Below are 20,715 nucleotides of genomic sequence, written 5' to 3' on the forward strand. Positions count from 1 at the left end.
TAATCCTCAATGTACCATACCATGAAAGATGAAGAAATAATTAATAAAAAGAAAAATATTACATTTCACCAAGTAATCTTACAGGATAGAACATGTTTGGAAATAAGAAGACAAAGTAAAGAATTATGACAGCTAATAGGAATGGGGGAAAAGTATTATTATTATTATTGTTATTAGGTAGCTCACCCAGTAGCAACAGTACATATGCACTACAACCTGGGGTTTCTGTCTTATTATTACTAATACATTACACTACTGTACTAGAGGTGTGTCCAATAGAGCAAAGTGATTAATGCTTTAATGCAACTTTATAACTGTTAATACTAATATAGTAAACACCACCTTGTTTTCTGAACTCTTATAATTCAATTAAAGGGTTAGTATAATAGGCCTAGGGTACTTTTCATATGTGGGATTGTAGTGGCTTGAGAATTATTCATCATATAAACACATTATTATTTAGTTGTATTTTCTATTGTGGTCATTTTTCTACCCAGTTGTTTTGTTATTTACTACAAAAAGAAAATGTATGAGCCTTACGTGTCAGTGTGACATCGGAGTGATATTCAAGAAATACTGAATTAACAAAGTAAATAATGTATGTTGCTTGTTGGAAAGAAGACGTGTCTTTCTGATGATGTTTTTAGAATTTAAACAGGATTTTAAAGATAAAACTTATTGTTTTATATTCATGTTGCTTCTACTCAAAGTTGTGTCAATTACCCCAAAATAAGAATTTCCCTTTTTCTATCCTTGCGAAAGGTCTTCCCTTCTTGAAACTATTGCACCAACTCGTTGACTGCACGAGTTGGTAGGTTATGATTTGACCCACACCAGGGCAGTAAATATTCACGAATTGCCGCTTTTTGTGCCTGTTTCTGTTACCTAAACCCTCTGAATATCAAGGGCTGACAAGAATCTAACATCCAATGTAAAAATAATTAGTTCTGAAATAAATTATAGAGATATCTGATACAGTTTTTAACAGCCAATTTGTTAGTGGTGTAAAGAAAGCTGTTATATATCTGTGAGATCTTTAAAATAATAAACTTAAAAATTTTGAAACAAAACTTATTTAAAAAGTAATGCTATTTCTTGGAATAACCTAATCCATTATGATATTTGTAGCTTTTTTTAAAAGCAAAACGACCCAAATACATTCTCAACCATGAAGAGAATTATGTTTGCTGCCAGATAGTTGATAAGACTAGCTTCTTGAGTATGGCCTAAATCTCTATAGCCTCCATAGATACTTTGCTCTAACAGAAACCAATATTTCAGCAAATTAATTCCTGTTTCTGAAAAAAATTCTTAATTTGTACCCAGTCGAAATAGCCAATCTATCTCATCTATTAGAGTGCCAATCTCTATCTTCTTAAAACTCTCCCTTTGTTGAATAGAGTAGAAATCTTGGGAAAGGTATTTGCTTCTTGGCTGGAGGCCATAGGTATTCGACAAACCTCTTTTACTGAAGTATTTGAAGTCTCCCCCAAATCAGATAGAATAAGAAAAAACTTTCCCTACCAGGAGAAGTTGAGAAAGACTATCATAGTCCCATAAGGTGTACTAGTCCTTTAGTGTTTCGGCAGAGAACCTTCTAAATCGAAGTCCTGATGGCCTTCCATCATTAGAGGTGAAAATTCAAAAGATATAGGAGCCACAGGCTTATAGAGAGAAACGTGGTGCTCAAAGGAAAAAACCTGTGTCGTTTTTTATCTCGTCATCCACCTGTTTAGCAACTTTATCAATCCCATTGATATCTTATACTGAATGCAAGATATACATTATGAGAAAACAAGGACTACTTTTGAGGATCAGACATTTGTTTCCTGTTTAATTACCAAATCCACAATGGGTGTCACATCCTCGGAAGTGCCATCTGAAATAGTCTTATTTAAACAAGTTGAAAACCATGAAATAATTTTGAATCTTGATGGACTTGGGCTGCAAACTTCAAAGGGGGTATTTCAAGAATACCTCCACTTTGTTATCCACAACCAGCATTTCTCTAGTAAATCAGTTCTGAAATCTATAACATTATAGGTTCCAGAGAATTAATTACTTTAGTTTTGATACAATGCCTGAATTAAGCACTAGATTTTTTATACATCTCAGAACAGGTTTTAACACTAAAACAGAAACTGAATTAGCAGTTTTTCTTATACTTATGACGACAATTTATATTGATGTTATATATGTTGTCTTGAAAATGGTTGCATTTGGTGATTCATAATAAGAGAAATCAAAACTTATCTTAATTAATTTTATCTGGATACCTTTCAGAAATGCTTTTTCTCACCAAAGAAAATAGATACCTCAACAAAAAGGTCTCTTCCTTCTTATCCTCTTACTTTGGAGAAAGATAAAAGGGTAACTTGAACTCAGTTTATTAGTGTACTGTATTAGTAATTAGCTCACAGTTGACGAGAAACTGAAATGCCTCAGGAAATACGTTGGTTCATTTTAGATTCTTACCCTACGTTAGTGATAGGCTCTTGCGTTGCAGCCCGTAAGAAAATATATCGCATAATCTACTAACTAAGTGTCATCAATCGCCAGATGACGCTGTGGTTCTTAGAGGTGGATTAATTTTGCAAGGAGATAAATCGGAAACTTTTATTTTGAGAAAGACATCGACACAGCTTTACCACATGGTGAATCCTTTAGCAGTATTTGCAAGCATTATAAATGTATACAGTACTACTTAATAAATATGGAAATTTCCAATCCTTTTACCGTAAAATTTTTTGTAGGACATTTTATTTGCAACTTATTATTCATCTAACTAGAAACAAATAATCAATAGACAGAGAAAACATCAAGATTTTAATCTGATAAGTTTATACATTCAATGTTTATTGTTGTACTGTATAACTTGCTATAGGAATATTTTGAAAGGAATGGAATATTCATTAATTTTCGTAAAAAGAAAAATTATTCTCTCTCTCTCTCTCTCTCTCTCTCTCTCTCTCTCTCTCTCTCTCTCTCTCTCTCTCTCTCTCTCTCTCTCTCTCTCTCAATCTAGTCTACTTGAAGACAACAGTTATGGCTGGGAATGAAATAAAACAACTTAGGTTGTACTAAAGAAGAGAGTTTTAATCATTTTTATGCAATATTTCATGAGTTATAGTAAGTAGGGGTGAGTCTGTAGTACAGTATGTTAAAATTTCATTGATTATGAGTACCGTATCTGTTTTTAAATTGCATTCTGACGCATTTATCACAAACAGATAGCGTTTATATATTTTGACTTTAACTCTAGGTTCTGTCTTTTGGAGAAATCATTGTAGCAGACAAAACTTTTTAACCTATATTTGTTTTGTTTCAATTTAACTAAAGCATCTATTGAAATTAAACTTTTATAACCTATATTTTGTTGTTTTGTTTCAATTTAACTAAATCATCTATTGAAATTAAACTTTTATGTACTTGATTTCCTCATTCACTAATAGTATTGCTACATGTAATGATATTTTCATGTACCCAACACTTACATATAATGGTCAATTTCCTTTAACATTGATGAAAATTTAGTGTAATCATAAGAGGGCTCTTGCCTGGATATACTGTACAACTTAGTTGCTTTCCACTGTTGAGAATATGTAATGTATGCTAGAGTTAGTTGCCTTCTTTTCATCCCACTAGGTGTCCTAATAACTTGAGAATTTTTTTTGCCTTTTATTTTTATTCCTCACATAGGCATAAATAATTTTGAGGTAGCCATTTATAGGTTTGTAAATTCTATGTAGTAGCTTGATTATTAGAAATTGAACCTAATTGTTGAAGATTGTTGAATAATTTCAGTTTTAGGATGTAAGAAAAACTCATGATTAAAACATATATTACTTATAACTAACTTCAGCTAAAGCTACTTTAATTGCTTCTTGCAATGATATTGCAATAATAATTCATTGAGAATTATTAAGATACTGTATATAGATTGTATAGGTATTTCCAATGAAGTGTCTTGAGATTTTGGATGTTGTTTTATTGTTGACTTTTTAAAACTTAGTTCCATTGATGATCTAACCTTACAAAACAATACTTATACTTCAGTAAATGAGTTATTTTGTTGATAAGGAAATTATGTAATTAAAAGCGTTATACAGTAAATGTTAGAATTGAGAGCTGATTGTATTGCATCAAAATTTATGATTTCAGAAACTTGTGTAGTTTTAAAATAAAGGTTGTCCTGACTAGATAATGATATGTTTTCCATTTTAACCAGGTGATCAAGGAAGATATCTCAGTTGAAGAGGAAGAGGAGGACTGGGCTGTAGAAAGTGGGACAGGGAGTGATATGGGAGATGCTAGCAGTGGGGGTGAACACCCTCATTCTGATCTCCATCACCATGAATCCTGTCCTGAAGCTAGTCGAGGCTCCTCTTTTGACCCTGCATTGGTGAGTAAACATTTTGTATGTTTGCACCATGGGATTTACTGGAAATCTTGACTGACTGTTATTTGTTCACTTTTGTATTAACAAATTTGTTGTGCTTTTACCAGTTTTCATATTCAACCAACAAGAAATTTCTTACAGTATTGTTTTATGAATGAGAGCTCTGATATCCAGAATATCCCCAGGATACACTGCATTTCAGCATGACCCAGTGGAAAATGCATGTTGGCTTGTATTTAGAATGCTTTTTTCTTTTAATCCTGTTAGTGGTACAATTAGTGCACTGTGATGTTATTGTTCGCATTGACTAAAGGTGTGTTTGAATAAAGCAGACCATTTTGAAAGATACCAATTATAGAAGTTGCTACACATATCAAACCTGGAGCCCATTGAATACAAGTTTTAGGAGATTTAATTATTTGTTAAGTTCTAAGTTATATGATTTACAATAAAGGGGGGCTGTCATTTCCCTTTCCAGTGTTGTTGAAAATATGTAAAATTTTGTAAATTTCTTGCTTCTAGCATCTGCAGTAATTGTGTTTTTATCATTAATTTTACACCAATTTATTAATTATAATTTTCATGTTTGGAAGTATTGAGTATACTGTATATATTGAGTATTTGAACTGTTATATGAGTTCCATATTTAAGCAATTAATTAAGATGTAGGTCGTGGCAGTGGGTTCATCATTTTTAACATTGAAGAATCCTGATTTCACTACTTACTGGTTAAACACTGTAGGCTCGCTAATCTGTAAATTATCGTAGCTGAGTATTGAAAATTACAGGAGGATATGACTTGGTAGGTTTATATGGATGTTCAGTATTTAAAGCCATTCAAAATCCAGGGTATCGAGGAAATGTGATTTAAATAGTAATTGTTGAGTAAAGACAAAAGATATAACACCATTATTATTACTATTATTATTATTATTACCTTTAGGTCTTACCATTTCAGTTGGGTTAGGTGAGATACACCAGAAAATGCTCAAATACTACAAACAATGAATGCACCCTGAATGACACACACTCACACACACCCTACGTATTTATGTAACTAAAAACTTGTGTATCTCAGTTTTGAGAGAAATGACATAAATGATAGTATTCATAGTAATATCGTTACAGATGCAGCAAAGCATTCAAAGTTATGTAACACCAAATAGAAAAAGATAAATAGCCATTATTTAAACAGGGCTTAAAAATTCACTCATATAGCAGTAAAGTAGCAGTCTCAACTTACTCTCCCCTGTTATATAACTAAGTATGCTGTGCTGTATAATTATTCTTTTTTTTTTTTTTTAGTTTTTGTTAAATAACAATTACTCTATAATAGAGTGAAGGAATCATGACTGAAGAAAAGATATAAAAGCATTGAGTTATATTAGACCAGAGCACATCATGCTCAGTTTTATAACGTGGGAGAGCGAGTTGAGACTATACTATTATAGTAAGTGAATTTTCAAGCCCATCTGTGATACTGTTATGACATTCTGGTTTTTTCAATCAAATCCCTGTCTGTAGTTGGTGTTATATAATTGTGAATGTAAACCTAAAAATATTTTTATGGATTGTCAGGTTCATAATAACAAGTTTAGACTTGCAGCAAATGATATTATGTTGAACAGGCTGACATAAGTATCTCTTCATAGTGTATATATGACAGATCTATTTTAACATTGTTACCGATCTTAAGATGTTTTATGTTCATTATTTGTTGCTTCTCGTGTAGTTTATGATCCTTATTTCCTTTCCTCAGTGAGCTATTTTCCCTGTTGGTGCCCTTGGGCTTATAGCATCCTGCTTTTCCAATGAGGGTAGTAGCTTAGTTAGTAATAATTATAATAATGATAAAAATGGCCAGAATTAGTGCCTGGTTCAAATTATGAGGGATGAAGTTAAACCCTAACAAAACTCAAAGTATGATTAACAGTAGGTCAAAGACAGTGGCTCCTCAACATCCAGATCTTTGTATTGACGATGTATCTTTAACTACTGTAAATACAACTCTATTAAAATTCTAGGTATGAATCTTGATTGCACATTTGGACTGTTTTAAATCTTTTAAGATATTTTGTATTTAGTCTATCCTTAGGAAATGTTTCAAGTCTTCCATTCTACCTTGTTTCAAGTACAGCATTCTCCTGTCTGGTCGTCAGCTGTTGACTTTCATCTTAATTTGTTAGATAGAAAATTGTGGTCTGTTAAATTCATTATTTTAGATTTGGATATTCATCTGTGGCACAGTCGTTTAATTAGTTTTTATGACTGTTGCATAAGATTTTCATGATACAAATCATCCATTGCATTCAGATCTTAGTACACAGTACTAGGTACAAGTATGCAGTTAATTTTAAAAGTCATGTCTTCTCCATCATAGGGTACAATACTACATAGTATTCCAGAAGTTTTACTCCACCTGTAAGGCTGTGACAAGATTATGGGATGATATTCCTAATGTTGCAGATGTATCGTTGGAACTTCAGCAGAAGTTTAAACTTTTTGCAAATTATTTTCTGCTGAGGAGGTTGATATAAGCCTCATTTTATAGTTATATATAATTGATCTACAGTATTTTAACATTAGTGATCTTAAAATGTTTTATATTTTCTATTCATTGCTTTTAGGCTACATATTTTATATGCTATTCCCCCATTTCCTTTCCCCACTAGGCTATCTCTTATGGAGCCCTTGGACTTGTAGCATTCTGATTTTTCATCCAGGGTTGTAGCTTGGCTAGTTATAATAATAATGGGATTTTGGAGAGCTTTATGCATACATTTGTTCAGTATATGTATTATTATATGATTGTATTTGCATTAATTATGCACACAAATATAAATTTATATAGCTTTAAGAAGTTCTAGAAAATATAATGAAAAGAGCCACAGTTTATTCCTCAGTTGTAAAATGGAATGTTCTCCTTGTACAGAACTCCGGAACGTTATAATTTTAATCTAGATTTACTGTACCAAGTTAAGCTCATGGCTTTATTGTGATACTACAGTACCCTGTTGTCTGTGGGGATTATGTTAAGAGCCCTGCTCCTCATTATAATGAAATTCTCTCTCTCTCTCTCTCTCTCTCTCTCTCTCTCTCTCTCTCTCTCTCTCTCTCTCTCTCTCTCTCTCTCTCTCTCTCTCTCTCTCTCTCTCTCAGTCAGAAACAAAATGGAAAACTTCAGGGCAATAATAGCTAGTGAGGAACTAGATGTCATAGGCATTACAGAGAACTGGATTCCAGAAAAAACAAAGGATTTTATTGGAGAATATGAAATCCCAGGTCTCAAGGGTAATGCTCTCTGTTAAAAATCACTTAAACCCCATAGAAATTAAATGAGAAACCAAATATGAAGTGACAGGAGCAAATATCAACACCTTAGGAAAAAACATGTCAATATTAGTAATATACAGACCACCACATCAAACATAAGAACAGGATGAAGAGCTGTGTAGGCAACTAGGACAAGGAGTTAACATTAAGCTAGTTTCCTAATGGGAGACTTCAATGCAGCAGTAAACTGGGACACTATGAATTCTACATCAAACACAGAGGGACATAGGCTACTAGACTTTGTCAACAATGAATTCCTTGATCAGTGGGTCGATAAACCAACCAGGAGAAACAACATACTAGATATTGTGCTAACACCAGAAGAAAATTTAGTATCCAGTGTTTCAGTAGTCCAAAATATTAGCAAAAGTGACCACAGAGAATAGGTAGGTTTCAGGTAAATATTCCTCATCTAAAAGAAAGGAAAATTATAAAAAAGCTAAACCTCAGAGGTAATAACTGGATAAAATTGAAGGAATACACCAAAAATTTAGAATACGACGAAATAGGTAACACATATACACAATGGGACTCCTTTGTAGGAATATATAAAGAAAAAAGGGCTAAATGTATACTGCATAGAAAAATTTTACCAAATGGAACTCTGCAACCTAAGTGGTTCAATAGAGAAATAGCCAATGCAATAAGAAGCAGACAGGAAACATAAATCAGTGGGTCTACAGGCTTCAATTCATGAAATTTCCGAGCACAAGAAGTTAAGCTGAAAAGTAGATAAACTACAATTAGAAAGGCCAAGATCAATGAAGAGAAAAGAGTGGCTTCAGCTAGTAAAGAAAAACCAAACCCAAAAGAATTTTTTGCAAATGTAAACAGTAGAAAGCCAATCAAAAACAACATTAGCCTATTTAAAGACTCTGAGGGTAATCGTATAACCAATGATTTGGAAAAAGCCGAACTGATGAATGCATGTTTCACAACTGTATTCGCTAGGGAAGAATCAACAACCCTCCCTTAACCAGCTATCAATGATGAAGGGTCACAACCATTAAATAGATTCACCTTTACAATGGATGATATCAAAAGAAAATAAAAGGAATCAATGAGTCCAAGACACTAGGTCCAGATGATATTTATCCAAGAGAGATTATAGAACTAGAGGAATTGATAACCCCACACTTTTACTATATGTTCTGAAAGACAGCCAACGAAAGAAAGGCGCCACAAGGATGGAAACTAGGCTATGTTCCTCCAGTCTATAAGAAGGGACCAAATGAAGAACCTGTCAACTACACCTGTGTGTATAACTTCAGTGCCTTGCAAAATTTTGAATCAGATATATTAGAATCAATAGTAGAACATATAGAGAAAAACAATCTTCTGGAATTTTTCCATATGTTTAGCATGTATGACAAAAGCAGGAAAATAGACATCATATACAATACCTAGGCTTTCAAAAGGCTTTTGACAAAAATTAAAGCACTAGGCATCATTGATGAATGAGGTGAATGGATCGAAGATTGGCTAACAAACAGAAAACGGAGTTTTAATCAACGGAGAAGCGTCAGAATGGGCTGCTGGTATAAGTGTAGTACCTCAAGGGTCCGTCCTTGGCTCATTGCTATTTCTGATTTATACTGTATTAATGACATAGATTTAGGGTTAACCAGTAGAATAGCCAAATTTGCCAACGTTACTAAACTAGGCATAAATGCTGCAAACTCAGAAGACATAGAAGCCTAAGAGGATCTAATGAAGCTAAAATAATGGTCCATAAAATGGCAAATGCCTTTCAACTGTGGGAAGTATAAAGTCATGCACATAGGTTTTAGTAACCCACAATTAGATTACTCATTGCTGGGTAATAAAATAGAGTGAACTAAGAGAAAGATCTCAATGTTATTCTCTGCAAGGCTATAAAGGTCAGTGTAAAGTCATGCACGTAGGTTTTAGTAACCCACAATTAGATTACTCACTGCTGGGTAATGAAATAGTGTGAACTAGGAGGAAGGTCACAGTATTATTATCAGCAAGGATTTGAAGTTCACCAAACAGAGCATAAAAGCTGAAAAGAAAGCACAAAAACTAATAGCTTACGTTAAGAGACAATTCAAATACAGAAACAAAGACTACTACAGCTGTACACATCACTAGTAAGACCACATCTAGAATACGGAGTCCAATTCTTGGCTCCAAGTATTCAGAAGTATATAGATTAGATAGACTGGAGGCACTACAAGCTAGGGCCACCAAACTAGTTCCAACACTAAGGCAATTTGGATATAAATGGAGGATGGAACATTTGAACTTATTTGATCTACAAAATCTACGATTAAGGGAACAGTTAATAGAGGCATTCAAAATTTTTAAAGGAATAACAAATGTAGATTACAGCAATCTATTCACACTGAACACAAATCAATCCAGATGTAAAGGATACAAACTGAAATTTATGAGATGCAACACCACTCTATGTGGCAATTTCTTTACATACAAAATAGAAAATACTTGGAATAGACTTTCAGCGGATGTAGTAAATAGTAACACTGTAAACGAGTTCAAGAATAAGTTGGACAAGATCATAAGAACTCTCTAAATGCTTAAACTAAATTGTTCTACCAAAAAGCAAATGGAGTCTCTGCATGCACACACACACTCTCTCTCTCTCTCTCTCTCTCTCTCTCTCTCTCTCTCTCTCTCTCTCTCTCTCTCATGGAGCTAAAAATATCAGAAAGAGCAAGCCGAGGTAGATTAATAGTGCCCAAAACTATACCAGGAAAACTAAGGAAGGCGCACATTACATTAATCCACTACGCACCAGCATCGATAATGCAGCGACTATTTAATGCGCTGCCAGCTCATCTAAGAAATATATCAGGAGTGAGCGTAGATGTGTTTAAGAATAAGCTCGATAAATACCTAAGATGCATCCCAGACCATCCAAGACTGGAAGATGCAAAATACACCGGATGATGCATTAGAAACTCTCTGGTGGATATATGAAGGGTCTCACACTGAGGGACCTGGGGAACCCAAACATAGAATAAGGCAATAAGGTAAGGATAAGGCTCTCTCTCTCTCTCTCTCTCTCTCTCTCTCTCTCTCTCTCTCTCTCTCTCAACAGAAAAACCTGAATATGTTCTCAACAATGCAAGAGGATAAGTTTAAGCCTAAGTAGTTGAGTACAGTATTAAATATGGACTTCTGCATCCTTTACAACCACCATAAATAACTGTCTGTACTAAAAGGATATAAATACTTCAACAACCTATCGAAACTAATAATAATGGACTGTCTTTGTGGACCTAAGATAATGTGTCCAGAAGACATAAAATCAACGTAGCTCTTAAAATACTGTGAAAAAACCAATCCAGTTAGAGAAGTACAATAAGTAGAGATTTAGGTGAATTGACCTCAAAATCGGTTGGACAGAAAAAAAAATTAATTTTCAAGGCCAATTCCTTGGACACTAACAACAGAGAACACAGAACTGAAAAACTCCCTCTGTGCAATCAAAGGCCATCAGCACCATACTACCATTCACAGAAATCCCAAACTTCTTAACTCCTCTCAAATGATGGAGAAAAACGTACAGAACTAGATTCAACCTGTCCTTTAACAGAATATCCACTTACCTAGTAAAGGAATCTGAAAATGGTGAGGAAAATGAAGGTAGAAGGATATTTTCTTAAAATTTGTCTAAGACAGAATTACTTCTGGTACTAAAGCACAATGATTCCAACCTGGTTCCTCTCTTTGTTTAATTCCATGCCAGAGTTGGGTACAAGTTGAAAAACAATTACCGAACACAAGAGGAATTCAAGTCCTTTTCTATCGCACACTGCCCTAGGAACTTTTGCTAACAGAGGTGGAGATTTTGGGCAAAGGAGGATTTATCACAGATGGCACTCAAAGTTTGGGCAGCCAGCTTCCCAATATTTGACAACATAGGGGTAACTTTTCTCTTATACACTCATAATCTCTCAAACTAAATGACTGATCAGTACGCTTTTTTTTTTTTTTTTTTTCATTTTAATTTATGATTTATGTCCTTCCCTCTGGTTATAGTATAACTAAAGATGAAATAGAGACACAAGTTCTGGTTATAGTATAACTAAAGATGAAATAGGCACAAGTTTGTTAGTATTATGGGTATTTGGTTGTCTATATTAAAACATAAATTAGCTAAACAAACCAAAAAGTATTGAATTACCAGAAGAGTTTTTACTTCACACAAGTCATTAAAGTAAAATATCGAACAGTTTAGAACATTCATTGAAGCATGACTGTTGCATTAGAAGTCACAGACAAGAAATATCACTTCCCATTCTTCATCTTATCAACAGAGACTAATTCTAAAAAAGACAATTATTTAGTACTAATTTTATTTTTCTATATGGCAAACATTAATGAAACAGAGAAACTAGATCACAAAGTTATTTGAACAAAATGCCACCATTTTCATAGAATAATTCTCTATTGCTTTGTTGCTTTATTCATTTATAACTAGACAAATCCAAAATAAGATGAAGAAATAATTATCCCCTACGTTAAACACGGCCCTTCTCATTTTTTCTCTTTTACGGGAACCTTTGTGCCTATGTATAGTAAGGGACTCATTTTGGTAGTAGAGGCACTATCACCTACATTAACATCATTAGTGAAAACTCAAGATGTGCTAATGGCAGAACCCATAAGCAAATGATGTGCACTGCCTTCTGAAACCTAAGGCAACCCATCATTAATAGGAAACTTATGAAAAGTCACACCATTAATATAAGAAATATGTGGTTGCATACTAGTTCTTACTTCAGAAAGTAAAGGGATCTTAGGATCCCAGCACCAGCTCAGTCTTCTACCTCAGAATCCAATGCAGCACAGGCTGTGGCTTTTGCTGATTAGATTGTTGGAGTGCGATGGGTGCGTAGTACAAGGCTCTAAGAGAAGATCTCAACTCTGTCATGCACTGTTTACCATCAAAACCATAAGACTGGTCTACTAAAATGACTATTCAAAACTTGAGAAATTAAACTAGGGTTCAAACTAGATAGGTTAGGATAGAATTTCTCTTTTGTTGTGCAAATGAAGGTAAAAGGGTCAGATCAAGAGCATATGAAGCTTATTACCATCAGCCTGTTAAAGGATTAGGGCTCGTTAGTAGCTTGCATGACATTCCCAACTTCATTCCCCTATAATTAGCTAGCTTAATCTTCTCTGGATTTTCCCCTGAACTAAAAGCTAGCTTTCTTTTGTTTAGAACTTCCAGTCTATTCAGCAACCATTTAAACATACTTAACCTTAGAGGAACAGTAAGGCTTTCGTATTCTTCACAACAATTTGTAAATCACAATACTGTACTGTCCATGGCTCAATGCATAAAGAGAATAAGGATCATGATTGCCAGAAAATAATTTACTTCAACACTTTACAGTAATTATTTATAATTCCAGATAAAGACAATTCAAATCTCTTGTATAAGCCACTGAAAAGGAGATATTTTCAAGTAATTTATATTTTCAAAGATTTTCTTCTGTTTATATGGTATCTTCCATGCATTAAAGATAATTGAATGTTCAATAAAAAAAATTTAGACAATTTATTGTTTTATAGGAAGAGAGAAAAGGCTGCAACACTAAACATGAATTGAATGAGAAACATTTCCTGCACTTGAGTAAAAAATTTAGTGTTTCTGTCGATAGAGCTAAAAATTAGTAATTTTATCGATAAATTTATGGAAAATGTTGTGGATAATTCATCTTAAGATGTCATTAAGAGATGACACAGAACAATAAGAAATATCAAAACTTACCTCAAGTAACTTAATTGGATATCTTACCAAAAATACGTTTCCTTAAAGGTTAGATACTCATCAGAGTCGAGCTATTCCATATTCACCTCTTCTTGTTTCCCAGTCTGGTAAATTTTCGTAATGGCAATAACACAGTTTTCCTTTTGTGAACTACCAATGGTCACAGTAAATGAACTCACATCTTTGTTAACGCATCTATGGGAAACCTAATTGGGCTAGTAATTGAGCCCACAATGGGCTGGGGTCACTGCCATTCAGAACATGATTCAACCTCTGGATTACAGACATTTTAAAGATTTATTGAAAATTATCTTTTTATTTTACAAAAGTCATACAATGTTCACACCATTAACATAGCCATAAAAAAGTTTGATCATGAGTGCTTACTTAGCAAGCTGGTAGGACATTAGAATCCAGACTACCAGCTCGATTTTATGTCTTGGAATCCGGTGGTCCGGAGATCAAACCTGGATTGCGGAAATAGAAGGTTTTGATGTAATCTCAGGAGTATTCTTAGTAGAGGCTGTGACTCCGTCAGCCCTGTGCACCATCAAAACCCTTACTGAATAGAGCTCTAGAACTACTTTGCAAAACCTGAGAAGTTAGCCTAGGGTTCTCAGTCTTTTCTGGATTTCCCTCTAAAGTAAATGCAAACAAAGAAAAGTTATTAAAATTTATTAAAGCTTATTACTAGTACCCAAAGCATCATGGGTTAAAGGTCATTTCTAGATGTCTTGAACCTGAAGTTTACAGTCCTCAATAAGATTTTGATGGAAACATCCTCCACTGTCCTGGGATCGGTATAAAAAGGAGATGGGATGTTTTCAAGACCTCACAGATACATATTTTGACAATCATATTCTTCGCAGTTCTAGGAAATACCTTTGCCTTGTCAATGGGTGAAAGGTTTACCCATTCAAGTGCCTGTGGTTTGGTTTCAGAACAGTCCCAAAGTATTCACCACCATGAGGGCCCCCTTTTCAAAATGGTGGAGACTCTGGAGCTGAGAGTTCTTCTATACCTGGATGATTTGCTATTTTTAAGCAATTTGTTAGGAATGACTTGGGTTCAACAAGTGTGGCTGCTTATATTACTTGAATGGTTGGTGATTCCGGTCAATTTGAAGAAGTTTCTTCAGGTCCCAACTAGAAGGTTATCTGGTACATATATATCTAGGAAATATAATAGCAAAGAGTGGGGGAATAGAGTAGGTGGATGTAAAAGGGAGGTAGTGAGGATTGAAGAGCTAATAAAACCGGGGGTAAAAAGTAAATATCAGGAAAGGTTGAAAAATGGCATATGATGAGGTGAGAGTAAGAGAAACTGGTAATTTAGAGGAGGAATGGAAGTTAGTAAAAGAAAATTTTGTTGGGATTGCAAGTGATGTATGTGGCAAGAAGGTTGTTGGAGGCAGCATGAGGAAGGGCAGTGAATGGTGGAATGAAGGAGTGAAGGTGAAAGTGGAAGAGAAAAAGAGGGCTTTTGAAGAATGGCTGCAGAGTAATAGTATAGAGAAGTATGAAAAATATAGAGAGAAAAAGGTGGAAGTAAAGCGCAAGGTACGTGAGGCAAAGAGGGCAGCTGACCTGAGGTGGGGTCAGGGATTGGGTCAGTCATATGAAGAGAATAAGAAGAAGTTTTGGAAAGAAGTGAAGAGAGTAAGGAAGGCTGGCGCAAGAATTGAAGAGACAGTGAAAGATGGAAATGGAAGGTTGTTAAAAGGAGAGGAGGCAAGGAAAAGGTGGGCGGAATATTTTGAAAGTTTGCTGAATGTTGAGGATAATAGGGAGGCAGATATAATTGCTGTTCCAGGTGTTGAGGTGCCAGTGATGGGAGATGAGAATGAGAGAGAGATAACAATAGAGGAAGTGAGGAGAGCACTAGATGAAACGAGAGTAGGAAAAGCATCTGGTATGGACGGTGTGAAAGCTGAGATGTTGAAGGAAGGGGGTGTGACTGTACTTGAATGGTTGGTGAGATTGTTTAATATGTGTTTTGTGTTGTCAATGGTACCAGTAGATTGGGTTTGTGCATGTATTGTACCACTATATAAGGGTAAGGGAGATGTGCATGAGTGTTGTAATTCAAGAGGTATTAGTTTGTTGAGTGTAGTTGGAAAAGTGTATGGTAGAGTACTGATTAATGCAATCTTGGAAGTACAGGGTGGTTTTAGAAGAGGTAGGGGTTGTATGAATCAGATTTTTACAGTTAGGCAGATATGCGAGAAATATTTAGCAAAAGGTAAGGAGGTGTATGTTGCGTTTATGGATCTGGAGAAAGCATATGATAGAGTTGATAGGGAAGCAATGTGGGATGTGATGAGGTTATATGGAGTTGGTGGAAGGTTGTTGCAAGCAGTGAAAAGTTTATACAAAGGTAGTAAAGCATGTGTTAGAATAGGAAATGAAGTGAGTGATTGGTTTCCGGTGAGAGTGGGGCTGAGACAGGGATGTGTGATGTCGCCGTGGTTGTTTAACTTGTATGTTGATGGAGTGGTGAGAGAGGTGAATGCTCGAGTGCTTGGACGAGGATTAAAACTGGTAGGCAAGAATGACCATGAATGGGAGGTAAATCAGTTGTTGTTTGCGGATGATACTGTACTGGTAGCAGACACAGAAGAGAAGCTTGACCGACTAGTGACAGAATTTGGAAGGGTGTGTGAGAGAAGGAAGTTGAGAGTTAATGTGGGTAAGAGTAAGGTTATGAGATGTACGAGAAGGGAAGGTGGTGCAAGGTTGAATGTCATGTTGAATGGAGAGTTACTTGAGGAGGTGGATCAGTTTAAGTACTTGGGGTCTATTGTTGCAGCAAATGGTGGAGTGGAAGCAGATGTACGTCAGAGAGTGAATGAAGGTTGCAAAGTGTTGGGGGCAGTTAAGGGAGTAGTAAAAAAATAGAGGGTTGGGCATGAATGTAAAGAGAGTTCTATATGAGAAAGTGATTGTACCAACTGTGATGTATGGATCGGAGTCGTGGGGAATGAAAGTGATGGAGAGACAGAAATTGAATGTGTTTGAGATGAAGTGTCTGAGGAGTATGGCTGGTGTATCTCGAGTAGATAGGGTTAGGAACGAAGTGGTGAGGGAGAGAACGGGTGTAAGAAATGAGTTAGCGGCTAGAGTGGATATGAATGTGTTGAGGTGGTTTGGCCATGTTGAGAGAATGGAAAATGGTTGTCTGCTAAAGAAGGTGATGAATGCAAGAGTTGATGGGAGAAGTACAAGAGGAAGGCCAAAGTTTGGGTGGATGGATGGTGTGAAGAAAGCTCTGGGTGATAGGAGGATAGATGTGAGAGAGGCAAGAGAGCGTGCTAGAAATAGGAATGAATGGCGAGCGATTGTGACGCAGTTCCAGTAGGCCCTGCTGCTTCCTCCGATGCCTTAGATGACCGCGGAGGTAGCAGCAGTAGGGGAGTCAGCATTATGAAGCTTCATCTGTGGTGGAAATGTGGGAGGTTGGGCTGTGGCACCCGAGCAGTACCAGCTGAACTCGGTTGAGTCCCTGATTAGGCTGAAGGAACATAGAGAGTAGAGGTCCCCTTTTTGTTTTGTTTCATTGTTGGTGTCGGCTACCCCCCAAAATTGGGGGAAGTGCCTTGGTATATAGATAGATAATAGCAAAGGATCTTTTTGGGAATTTTTTGTTGGAAAAGAGGATTCAGGTTTTTTATATTGTTGAAAAGGTTCAAAAGGTTTAAGTCTATATCAGTTCGAATGTGGGTGAGACTTTTAGGAATCATGAATACCACAGAGAATTTGTTCCACTAGAATGCCTAAAGATGAACTCATTCTAATTTTGTCTTAATCTAAATTGGAACAAAATATTCGGTCTAGAAACAATTCCTATTCCAGTGATGAAAATCAACTTCAACTGCTAAGTTGGTGGAATGATTGCAATCGGCTATTCCTGAGAGTTTCCTTGGAAATGAAAATCCCAGAATTGGAAGAATGGAGAGCAGTTCTAGATTTTTCACATCTCGCAGAGAAATGAACATCACAGGAATCAACTCTTGATATCATTTGCCTGAAGCTTCTAGCAATATTTAAGGCCCTCCTGGACCAGAAACCACTTGTGGTAGAAAAACCCATAGTGATTTACAGACCATACAACAACTTTGACCTATATCCGGAACCAAAGGGGAACTAGGTCACAACACTGTACAGTACAGTATAGCAGAGGTTTTATTGACTAGTCAAATTTGACAGAAAGAAGCCTTCTTCCTTGGTTTATTCTTGGAAAATTGAATCTTATGCAGATCAGTCAAGCAGAAAAAATAGGATTCTTCCAAATGAATGATATCTATGTCCATCAGTATGTCTAGATATTTAGAAGTGCTTAGGTCAACTGAACGTAGACAAGTTTGCTACATTACTAAAAGAAATGGAGGTGTTTTTTTTTTTTTTTCAAAATTTCTGGATCCCTTAACATAAAGGCAGATCCCCTGTTAAAAACTGGTAAAATTTGTACTTTTACACATTTTCACTATTCATCGCAATTTATTCATGAGGGAATGAATAAGTTCAGAATTTCTGCAAACAGCAGAATTTTGCTTACAGCTATGTTTTTAGACACAAAGGGAATGGTTCACCTATCTGTGGCCTCTGTTGATGGAGTGTCCTTAAAGGGTAATGTACAGAACCAATCTTTTCAGACAACCAATTTCGAAGGCGATTCACCCAAACTGTATGGAAGCTATCCACCATATTCTCAGAAACTAAAAGTTTTTGCAGTCATCTTTGGTGCCTATCATAGGTTCCAAAAGAAAGTACACTATACTAATACTGTGCACTGTACTGTATCAAAGCCAATGGATTGTTTATTTTGATTGATGCAAATCTAAAAATGTATTAATGAAAATTACTATTTTGGATAGTATTGTTGAATTTTACTTTCCCTAATTCATAAAAAGAAACTTTCCCTTACATCCAATAAAGGAAATAGATCCATACATAAATCTGTACTCAAACATCCATGATTAGTTATATCCATTTCAGATATAGCAGGATGTTCAGGACTTTTAATATTGAAAGACCTCCTGTAGTTAGGCCAAATTTTTGGAATTTAGATACAATTTTACAATATTCAAAAGGTTATAGAGTTTTGAACTTTTGGAAGATCTTTCAATTATAGATTTTACAGCTAAAACACTTCTTGTTGCCATTGGCATTAGCTGAATATATAAGTGTACTACAAGCTTTATCTTTCAGAGCTAGGAACTATTTTAAAGCTCAAGGTTTGGCACAATTATTTCTAATTCCCTCTTTGGAAAAAGATGTGGATGTTACATCAAAAATAGATTTCTTTGTCCTTAAGAGGTGTTCTGTATTATTTGGACAGTATGGGCATTTGAGATGTGTTCCTAATATGTTTTGTGTGATTATCATTCCAAATCATCCTCTGCCACAAAAATGCGATGTCTCTTGTTAAAAGTTTGGTCATATAGGCTCACAAACAGTTGGGTCTGCTCCAAGTCTAATGAAAGATATGAAGGTTAGGCCCCATGATATTAGCAGTGCAGCTACATATTAATTTTTTTAGAAATCATTATTTTGAAATGGTTTTGTAGCAGCTCAATGGTGTACCAAGTCAGTATTTACAAAACCTTATTTTAAAGAATCATGTTTTGCTTAATCAATATTGTTGGGTTTTAGGTCCTGTAGTGGCTGCTGTTGATGTAATCTAATAAATTTTTTAGGCTTAATTAGCTTTTAATCATTATGTTCTGAGATTTCTACTTTTATTTACAAGGTATAATTAGGAATTAGGTAAAAAGATAATACTTTTAGACCTTATCTAATGTAGCCACCTTATTAATCCTATTAATATCTCATACTGTATACACTATAACCCAGAATAGAGGAAAATAACAAGGACTGCTTCTGAGGATCAGAAACTCCCTACTATAGAGGAACATATTTGTTTCTTATATTAAATCATTATATTTAAAAATTCTAAATAATAAAGAGGAATATTTTAGAAAATATATTTCTCTGCAAAGAATTATTTTAAGAATATGCACACTTACCTACAACCAGTGTTTCTCTCGTAAATCAGTTCTCAAATACTTGGCATTCATTATAATTCAAGTTCCACAGAGTAATTGTATCTGAGTCAATGCTTAAGCTACACCATTGAATTGTTATACAGTATCCTCAAAACATCTTTGTGTGATAAAAAGATTTTAGCACTAAAATAGAACCTTAATTAGCAGATAAACATGGTAATCGGAGCTTACTTTAATTAACATATTTGGCCTCCTCTCAGAAATACCTTTTCTTACCCCTCAATGGAGATAACTCATGAAAGAAGGGCACATCCTCCTTATTCTCTTATTTTTTTTTAGAAGAGTAGCCTAAAAATATAGTCTGTGAAACCAAGCAATTCACTTATATCCTAGAATGAATTTACACAAGTAGGCTGATCCAAAAATCAAAGTTCATGTGTGTTGGTTTTTAAGAAAAAAAATTGCCAAGTAAACTCCTGTACTTTAAAGTTAAAGTACAATGCTATAAATTTTTTTTCTTGTATCTATGTGTTTATAATTTAAAAGGAGTGTTATGTTATACAAAAAACAAATTGAAAATTCCCCTTTATAATGAAAGACAGCCCTTCCCATTTGTCTAACTTTAATTTGCCCTTACACTTGCATGTAGCAAGGAGCTCTTTTCAGCAGCAGAGGTGCTCGTTCCTACAATAACATTATTAGGGAGAACTCAAGAGGTTCGTTTGGCATAGCCTACTTGAAAAGCGATTAATGCATACTGCCCTACTAGTCATAATGCAATCCTAGACGATTGAATTAAGAAATAAGTGGTTGCTTGCTTGTTGCCATATACTTCAGCTCAATTAATGTAATTAGGGAAAAGTTGAGATACGCAAGCTAGCCTGTAAGATAACGATGTGCATGGCCATCAAAGATATAATGCAATCTTGGAACATTAGTATACAAAATAAGTGGTTGCTTATTTGTAACTGCTTCATCTCCATTAATATAAATGTTCATCGGTTTGTTCGTTTTAGATTGCCCTACCTTACGTAAGACGCAGGCTTTTGTGTTGGCAGCCCGTAATAATAAATATGAAAAACTAAGAGATGTACTAGTGGCTAAGCCTATAAGTAAACAGTGCCCACTGCCAGCTGAGATATATTGCTACCCTGGGCAATTAGATATAAGAAATAGGTACTGTAGTTGCTTTAATAGTGCCTACTTAAACAA

General features: G+C 35.1%; 1 protein-coding gene across 8 annotated transcripts in view; it reads left to right on the plus strand.

Moving 5' to 3' along the window:
- Positions 1–20,715, plus strand: part of LOC137643956 (protein bric-a-brac 1-like) — an 89,533-nt gene that overhangs the window by 44,722 nt on the left and 24,096 nt on the right. For all 8 annotated transcript variants that reach the window (XM_068376747.1, XM_068376750.1, XM_068376748.1 and 5 more), the window contains one exon: positions 4,229–4,402. In XM_068376747.1, the coding sequence (XP_068232848.1) occupies positions 4,229–4,402 (174 nt within the window). The remainder of the gene's footprint in view (positions 1–4,228; positions 4,403–20,715) is intronic.

Source organism: Palaemon carinicauda, chromosome 7, assembly GCF_036898095.1.
Source record: "Palaemon carinicauda isolate YSFRI2023 chromosome 7, ASM3689809v2, whole genome shotgun sequence".
Taxonomy (NCBI): Eukaryota; Metazoa; Arthropoda; class Malacostraca; order Decapoda; family Palaemonidae; genus Palaemon; species Palaemon carinicauda.